This window comes from Myiozetetes cayanensis, unplaced genomic scaffold, assembly GCF_022539395.1.
Source record: "Myiozetetes cayanensis isolate MyiCay16 unplaced genomic scaffold, myiCay2020 scf6-25, whole genome shotgun sequence".
NCBI classification, from domain to species: Eukaryota; Metazoa; Chordata; class Aves; order Passeriformes; family Tyrannidae; genus Myiozetetes; species Myiozetetes cayanensis.
This window is the reverse complement of record NW_026087853.1, coordinates 50,311,460-50,320,470: the sequence shown is the minus strand read 5'-3', so window position 1 is coordinate 50,320,470 and position 9,011 is coordinate 50,311,460. Positions and strand designations below refer to the sequence as shown.

Below are 9,011 nucleotides of genomic sequence, written 5' to 3'. Positions count from 1 at the left end.
CTTTATTAATTTTTATTAGTTTTTATTTATTAATTAAACAAGATGTTTTGGTTTTTTTAAGTACAGTGAGCAGGGTATCAGGTCCCTGTGTGGGTCCACCCCAAAAAGTTGTTTCTTGTAATTTTCAGTGCAATCATTAGCAAGAATAATTATATTTCTGACATGGAAAATGAAAAAAATAACACTGAGCTTATTTTGCTTCAAATGTGGCGTTGCACCTATTTTTAGCTAGGAAGCACCAACTCTCTGGGATTCCCTGAGGAAGACACTGTTAGTCCCAAATTTTGTGGCACTCATCTTAAATCCAAAGAGCACCAGGTGCAGAACAAGGTGAAGGGACAAAACTCCAGAGAACTTCTTCATTCAGCAGCAATGCAGAGACTCCACAGCCCAGGGGACCTGAAACGGGAGTTTCTTGTGCTTCTTTTTTACTTCAATTTCAGCCCTGAGTGAGCTAAAAGCCCTTTGCTGCCCTTGGCTGGCTGATGGATCTAAAGAAACAGTTCCAAATGAGCTGGGGTTGACTAAGTCAGCCATCCCCCAAAAAACCCCAAACAAAAGCGTGTTGGCAACTTCACACTTCTCAGCCTGCAACGCTCCTGGTTAACACTCACAATCACAAATGTCTTTTCATGTTCAGTTTGAGACAAGTCGACACAGGGAAACGTGCCGTCTCCTGTTTGTTCCACAACTATTTCACAGTTTTGTAGGCATTTTAAGGTCTTCTCAGTTCAGCACTTTCCAAGAGCAACACATCTCAGTACAGTAAGTAAACACTCACTCTGACAAATGGTCAGACACATGATGGCACCTCGATACGACACAAGTATTTGAATTGCTGTTTGTTCAGATTAAAATAAAAACAAACCAACAGCAGAGTCCAAGAAAGTGATTTATTTCCACTTGTCCTTATGAGTTAAAGACAGTATCTTTTCTTTAAAAAACAGTATCATGTCCTATTTAGAAAATGATTACACCTTTCTTGTCCAAGCAGTTAACCCCCAAGTATGACCTCCTGTCTACCTTTTAAGGATAGGTGGGTTGGTGTCTTTAAGATCAATCCTCAGAATGTAGCGTCAGAAAATGAATATAGGTGAGGATAAAGTTACCAGCAAATGGATAAATGTTCCTGTATTATTATACATAAACACAGAGGAACTCATCCACCAACTAGTGCTCCATTGGCTCCTCAGCCTTTTCCACAGTTTCTTCTACAGGCGGAACCGGCTTAAAGAGAGGAAAAACAAATATTTTAGGAGGGCAAAAGACAACACTTGACAAATCAGCTTTATCCTGATTTGAGCATCACAAGTGGCAAATGCTGCTCATGTCAGCAAACAGTTTACAAAGTAGTGTTATCCAAATTAAGCATGAGCAGGACAGAGTTGGTAATTAGGAGACTATGGAAGCATCCTGTGAAGGGCATGAGAAACATAAGCAGCCACTTCTGTTGCAAAACAGGGAAAACTTGTACTTGATCAAAGTTGAGGAAAGAAGATGACATTGGAACAGGCTGGCATAAATGCAGTGTTCATATGGTAATTTTCAAAACTGCATTTCTAAAACTCCAATACAGTAGTAGAGAGTTAAATTTATTTTAAACATAATAGACCATATCTAAATGTCATCTTTCAACAAAGTCTGTTTATTTGTGTCTAAGCCACACACCTTTCGCTGTGGTCTCTCCTCAAGACCTTCTAGGAATGGTGCTACGTCGTCATCGTCGTAGATGGTAAACTCCATGTCTTTGCCCACAATTCCAATGGAAACATTCTGTCAAGCAAAGTTTTGAAAGCAGGGAGAAGCATTTTTCTGCAATTAATCCTTTCTGTAAGTTTTCACTTACAAAAGCTATCATGTTTCATTCAAGGGTTTCAACTGGTTTCATTTTGTTTTCCTTTGAATACACACAATTTCTCAAAATCCCTTATTTTAATCTCATTTTGCATTTTCAATATTTTAAGAGTTCTAAAAAACAAGGTGATGGAAAAGGGCCACAAGCAGAACACCAGCCAATGGATATCCTTAGAATTTTCTCGTTCAACAGTTCCTCAATTCACTGTCAGAAGTTTGTACACCTTTCTGATGCTGGATACTCAATCAACTGTTGGTGCCCTACCTTCCCTCACCTCCCAGTGAATGACCGACTGTGTCCACAAAGCAAAGCTGGGATTCCAGTTGCATGTAATGTTTCTTAACACTGATCAAAGCTTAAAATAGAATGAAGCAACCACAGAAACAATGTCTTATTTAGCGAAAGCATCATTTTTGTTCAGAAACTTAAATCTCAGATAATTAGGAAATGGTAGATAAACTGGTGACATTAAATGGAGATGATATTATCTACCAGTGTTCAGCTTCCAAGTTTCAGTGCTTTGTCAGACAAACTTCACAAGAATTTTGTCACAGTAATTTCTAGTAACAATGTCAGTAAAATTCCTAAAGAAAAGCTAGTACTTACCTTGGTGGTCAGATCCTGTTCAGCAGGAAGAGTCTCTCTCAGGGCACGCAGTCCATGTTTAACTAACTCATTTAGATTACCTTAAAATGGAGTCAGAAAGACAGTTATGGACTATATGGTATTATCTCTGGACACTCATTTGACCTTCTTCCTATTGGTAGTTGAGAACTACAAAATCAGCTTGGCTAACTTGTCTTCCAGAGCTCCTCTCCCTTCAGGTACTGAGCACAGAGTTGGTTATAACAGCATACCTTGAGAAACCATCCCTCCCCTATATTTGAGGTCAGGTGCATTAGGTTTTGACACCTGCCTTGCCTTCAGTGTCTTCACTGCAGTGATATTCCAGCTTTGATTTTTTTTTGCCCCCAAGCAGCTATTCAATAGGCTCCTCATCACCATTCCATAAAATAATAAATTCAACACTTTAAATGCACCACCTGAATACTTGCACTGACATACACTGCTGTGGAAAGAGTTACACTTCCCCTGGGTTAAACAGGGCAGAGGCCTTTCACTTTTCCCCGTGCTTTTCTGAGCACAGCTTCTCTTTTCATTAGATGCAATAAAAGCATCCACATGTTAAGACATGAAAATCTGTAACATTCTCATGCAGATTTTACAGTTATGCCGGACTTGTCCCCAAAAATTTATCTTCATCTCACTAAATGCAAAAGAGTGGAACAGTAGCAGAAAGTAAACTGCAGAACTGATGAAGGCCATTAGCTAGAGAGGGTTCCACTACTCACAGTCAGTGAACTCAGTCATGTGCCTCTCCAAGTAAGTCCGCGCCGACTGTGAACGAGCACCAATGGACATTGCTTTGCAGTCAAAATAGTTTGCAGAGGGACAAGTCTGGAAGATGTGGGGGCCCATATCCTACAAGGAGAGAGGAAAAAAAACAACAGAATGTAAAACAAATGTATAAATTCATACCAAGTCTGCAGCTTAAACATGAGATTTTCTGAAAGAGTTTTGCTTCATGGTACATCGCACGGCCTGTATGTATGCACAGAAACTTACTTTACATTGCTGATCATATCACTGTTTTTATATAATTCCTTCAAAACTACTGTTAAAAAAAACCCCACCAATAATTAAATAAAAAAAAAACCACCAAACCAAACCCAACTCTTTCTCTACACTTGGTTCATTAAGATGCAGCTTTTATGTGGACAGGATGGCTGGCACAAAAAATTTCTTTCTCTCTTCTATGCTGTGTTTATGTGTTTCTGTACACACATATCTGCACAAAAGTAAAAACAGACTGTAGACTAAACCATGCCATTCAAAACTTCAAGAATCTTGAGGGCAGAGATTCTGCATGTACAGACTGTTGCTGCTAAACAAGTAAGAGAGAGGCCAGTGACAATTTCCACATCCATTTTTTAATAGAAAGCATTCAGAATAATAGTTTGTAAACATCCAAAACCAATAGCAAACCATTTACAGGAAAAAAAAATCTGATTTTTGCAGTATCTCATATTGCATCTTAAAATGCCTAATAAGTGTAGGAAGGATTAGCTATTAATTAACACTTCTAAAAGCTATGGTTTAGGCTAAGATACAGACAATTATCTCCTTATTCAGAGAATTTTGATGAGTTAGCCTCTTCCATCTTTCCCTCTTAACACCTCCTTGTACAAAGTTCCAGGGCAGCTTACTCACATCATAGCCTGCGATGAGCAGTCCCACACCATACGGCCTCCTGCCATAACGCTGCGTCGGGATCTGGGTTTCTGAAGCAAGCTAAGGAAACAATCTCAAAATTTGCACGTTAATTGCACAAAACATCCTCCTAAGCCAACCAGAGATGCACCAAAGCGCATCCTTACGGGGTGTTCTCTGAATGAATACATGAGCAATGCGAATGAAGAAAAATTTTCCAGTCAAGTTTTCCAACTTGAGTTTTAAGCTGTGACATATGAAAATCATTTTATGAACAAGTAAAAAGCTATAAAAGTATTACAAGTGTAAAAAAAAAGGATACTGCTTCCAATTAGTGACACTAGACGGGAAACTGGAAGAGGTCTATCAAACACAAACCTAGAATCCAAACACTCCTGACGCATGAAATTGCTGGAAAGCAAAAAATAAAAATACAAAGAAATTAAACCAATGCACAGATCAAAGACACAATGAAGTTTTGTCTCAATACTTGACTGTTAAGGTAAACATTTTTGTTTCAGCTCTGCTTGTTGAGAACAAGGGTCAAAGGCTTTATATAATTTCATTTCACCATGACCTATAATTGTTATTTAGAAAGCTGACCACAGGTTTGAAAGAGTATAAAAGTATTTCAGCCATACAAATGCAAAGAAGGTAGAAGTTCACGCAGGCAACAGATGGATTATCTGGAAAAAAGCCACAGTCAAATGGTAACACTGCTTTGTAACGTTACAGCACTTAATATTTATTTTACAAACTCTTCCTATCCCTTCTTTGTCCTTTCAAACTGAGGAACACTCCTCCTTCCGTGTACATTTACCTCACCTAATCAAACTATGTGGCCAGCAGGCAAAAGCAAGCCCCTCTGAAGCCCAAACATACAGCACTCTGTATGTTCAGTAACTTTCTAAAGTGTGTGTACACAGAAGCAGCTGCCAGAGGGAAAGAAGTGATGCACTTTCTCAGACTGCTTGGAAACCCCAACGACACTGAGGAAACCAGACAGGACTGTCTCACTAGTAACAAAACCAAGGAGCAAAATTTCGGGCCAAACAAATGAGATTTCTGCCAACCAGTTAAAAATCTGCCAGAATTTCACGCTGAGGTCTTTGGCATAGTACCACAAAGCAGCAGCTCAAGACTAATCCTTAGCCAAGCAGAAAATCTCATTTGCAATAGTCTGAATGAACTTTCACTTGCTATTGCAGAACTGTGTTATTATGTCAACAACCAGGATACTCACCACAAGAGTCTTGCATCGGCAGTAAGTCCAGCGATTGAGATACCAATATGGTTGTCAACGTACAGGATTTTTTTCTGATGAGCTGCCAGCTCAGACTGTGCTCTCTGTGCATAAAAAGAGAAAGCTATGTGGCAAACTGAACAGTCTGCCAAGCACTGTGGAGAAATCCGCTAACATTTATAGCAAGAACTGAATATGATCATGAAACAATAAAAAAAAAAAATTACATTTATAAACTTGCAAGAGAAGATAAGAAAAACCTTTCACTTTAGTAGGAACCTGTCAGAATGGGAGAAAGAACAGACACTCACTCAAGCTTTGGGAAAATAAATTAATAGATTTACTACTTAATAACTAGTGAAAAGAAAAAGAAAAGAGGACACCATCTTTTAAAGGGAAAAAATCTTCCACTTACTTCCTTCACCAATTTGTGACAATCTCCTTTGCATAAGTACTGAAAATATTTCAGTTCTATACTGGTACTCAGGCAAAAGGAAACTGGGATTGTATTTACAGTACACATAGAAGTTTTGACTGCACAAAGCTGATCTGCCAACCCAAAACTCTTCTACGAACATTACTGTCCCAGGAACACAGTTTTGAAGTTACCTTGAGAGCAACCAGAACAGCGTGTGTCTTGGACTTCAGCCCCACCGTAGCCGAGCCTTGTTTCACGGCTTCCATGGCATATTCTATTTGGTGAATTCGGCCCTACAAAAACAAAACAAAGGTGATCATTCTCGAGTTATTCCTCTGAATCAGCTTTGAATGGGTTTGGACTTTCAGACCTTTGGTTCCCCACCCCAACAGGTGGGTAATCTGCATCACAAGTTTAAACCTACAACCAACAGATCTCCACAATTATCTTCTGCAATGCCTCACCACTAACTCATGAAAACCAGGCCATCTCTAAGTCACTCACTACTGCACACAAAGGAATGGGAAAACTAAAAAGAAAGGGTGAGTAATCTTGACACTAGAATCTTGACATTAATCTTGACATAAGAATCATGAGACTTTTGTCACTGTCTTTAGAGGAATCAGTATTTGACCCAAAGTGATTCAAAGACAGAACTTCCAGTTGAAGTTGGACACTTAACTTTTAATCGAGTTTCCTGAAGAAAAGAGTCTTACACAATTGTTGTGTCTCACCATCCATTCCCCAATAACTTCTGAACAAGTTATTGGCCAATTGCAGTGAAGTCTGAAAGAGGAGTAGAGGTCTCAAAGGAAATCAAGCCCCCACAAGTTCTGCAGAGGAGCCCAAGAGCTTTGCAGGAAAACGTGACAATGTCCACTTAATGGCACCACTGAGGGCAAAGTGTCTCATTTTCTGCCCTCCAGCCCACATCAGAGAGGGCAGAGCTGCCCTGCAAGCACAGCCCACAGCTGGATGATTTTGCCACATCTTTTAAAAGTCTCAAGAGAATGTTATAGTTTTTAAAGTAATTTTTTAAGTAACAGATAAGATGAAAAAAATTAAAACTGAAGTTTCTGATACAGAACCTGCCAGAGAAACACAACTGGTAAGGATGAAAGCGGTTCAAAGGCATCTACACCTGTCATGGTATTGACTAAAAAAACAGGCAAATACTCAAGGTTGTCTTCACATAGGATTGAAAACATGAGATACTCTCCATTGCAATGTAGGGAAAATAAGTATCATACAACAGTAGTACATGATGAAGATTTTCAGTAGCAATACAAACCCCAAAACTAATGACACACTAGCTTTATAGGAACAAAATTCGTTATTTGCATTTAAAACCTCTGGTTTTGCTAAATAAGGAAATGAGTCATTTTCCAAGGCTCTGATTTTCCCTAAGTATCCCTTCTGAAACTGTCCATACTGAGAGAAGAGGCAACACTAAACACTTGAGCTGACACTTGCCTTTAGAATTCCAGAACATTTATTTTCAAGTCAACACAACCTGTGTAAGTTTCAGAGCACACAGGGTATGTTTTTAGTTAACAACACACAGTGGGAACCGACTCAGAGGTAAGAAAATTTAAAATTCAAGTGCAAAGCTCAATATAATCTTAACCAGAGAGACAGCAGGAAGCCTCCCTGATGCTCCACAACACGGGAAACCAGGGACACACATCTGCACAGACCTCAGAACTGAAGCACAAACAGCAGCACAAGGTGACATGGCATTTAACCACTTTCAAGTTCTAGCTCTCAAGGTTATAAGCTTTATACGTGGAATTTATTCAGTGTGGATGTCTGTGACCACTTCAATACAGAAAATGAGGATCTGCTGAGTTGCACCACAAAGATCAGTACCCCAGATTCCATGCTCCAGACTACCCTGTGGGTACAGGCATTCAAACGGGGGCTTACAAGGCAGTAAAAATTGTGCACAGAAAGAGAAACAGGTGCTGTTAAATCCCACTTGAAGAAGTCCCATATTCTCACTCAAGCACAAAATACTGACTTTTAATAATTCGATTTTTTCCCTGAACAATCAGAATAAAGTGATTAATGGAAAAAAAATTATTCCAAATTACGAACTAAATAGTTCCTTTCCAATATTATCTAGTGGGCAAAAGGGCACTAGCAGTGGCCTAACACTGGGAAGATTTAAGCTCAGTTTCGTGCTTTTTCTACTTTACTTACCAACTTCTTTAAAATGAATCTGTAAACGGATCACAGAACCACAGGATGGTTTGGGTCGGAAGGGACCTTTTAAGGATCATCTAGTCCAACGCCCAAGGTGACAGCATCTATTTTGTACCCCACCTCAGCACCACTCAGGTTCATACACCACTACGTACTGAGATGTGCCAGTGGTTTTCCAGACACCCACAGCCTGGAAAGGGAGAGGGGAGCAGCCTGCAGGAACTTCAGGCACCTGACAACAACCTAGACAACCGTGATACTGCTGCTGTGAGGTGGAGAAAACCCCAAAGAGCAAGCTAAAATCCCAGTGACACAGCACATAAAGGCCTTACCTGCGGGCTCCACACGGTGACATCATTGTCGTACTGGTTGCGAAACTGGAATGGAGAAAATAAAACTCATTAGGGCCACTAATTGGCGGGCAGGAGGAGTGTTGCTGAGGGGAGTCCTGGTTGTTCTCACAGAATCACAGCATCAATTACTTTGGATAAGACCTCTGAGATCACTGACTCCAATCTGTGACCAAACACCACCATGTCAGCAAAGTGCAGGATCAGTGACTCCAGGATCAGTGACTCCACCACCTCCCTGGGCAGCCCTTTCCAACATCTCATCACCCTTTCCGTGAAAAAATTCTTCCTTTTGTTCAATTCCTTTTGTCAAATTGTTAGGGTTGGAAGAGACCTCTGGAGACCATCCAGCCCAACCTCCCCGGGCCAAGGCAGGGTCACCTAGAGCAGGTGACACAGGAATGTGTCCCACTGGGTTCTGAACGTCTCCAGAGAGGGAGACTCCATGACCTCCCTGGGCAGCCTGTCCCGGTGCTCTGCCACGCTCAGCGCAGAGAAGTTCTTCCTCGTGTTGAGGTGGAGCTTCTTGTGTTTTAGTTTATGGTTAGCGCCCCTCGTCCTGTCTCTGGGCTGCACTGAAGAGTGTGGCACCATGCCCTTGGCACCGGCCTTTGAGACGCTGTGTGTGTTGCTGACATCCCCTCCCAGCCTCCTGCAGGCCGAACAGGC

At 40.7% G+C, this 9,011-nt stretch overlaps 1 protein-coding gene across 1 annotated transcript; it reads right to left on the bottom strand.

Moving 5' to 3' along the window:
• Positions 1 to 879: 879 nt before the first annotated feature.
• On the bottom strand, positions 880 to 8,528 carry PSMA1 (proteasome 20S subunit alpha 1). The gene is made up of 10 exons (XM_050336707.1): positions 8,475 to 8,528; positions 8,325 to 8,369; positions 5,979 to 6,080; positions 5,370 to 5,473; positions 4,449 to 4,537; positions 4,127 to 4,197; positions 3,208 to 3,337; positions 2,462 to 2,541; positions 1,669 to 1,773; positions 880 to 1,227 (listed from the first exon to the last, which is right to left on the bottom strand). Exons 1-10 carry the CDS (start codon positions 8,526 to 8,528, stop codon positions 1,171 to 1,173), a joined length of 837 nt encoding a protein of 278 aa, XP_050192664.1. The 3' UTR covers positions 880 to 1,170.
• Positions 8,529 to 9,011: the final 483 nt, after the last annotated feature.

Coding starts and splice junctions, on each gene's coding strand:
- PSMA1 (XM_050336707.1), bottom strand. CDS start 8,528: ATGGTGGTGTTTGGTCACAGATTGGAGTCAGTGATCTCAGAGGTCTTA. Junction 4,198..4,448: donor AGTGTCACTAATTGGAAGCA/GTATCCTTTTTT, acceptor AGCTTGCTTCAG/AAACCCAGATCCCGACGCAG. Junction 1,228..1,668: donor AGGAGAGACCACAGCGAAAG/GTGTGTGGCTTA, acceptor CCTCTCTTTAAG/CCGGTTCCGCCTGTAGAAGA.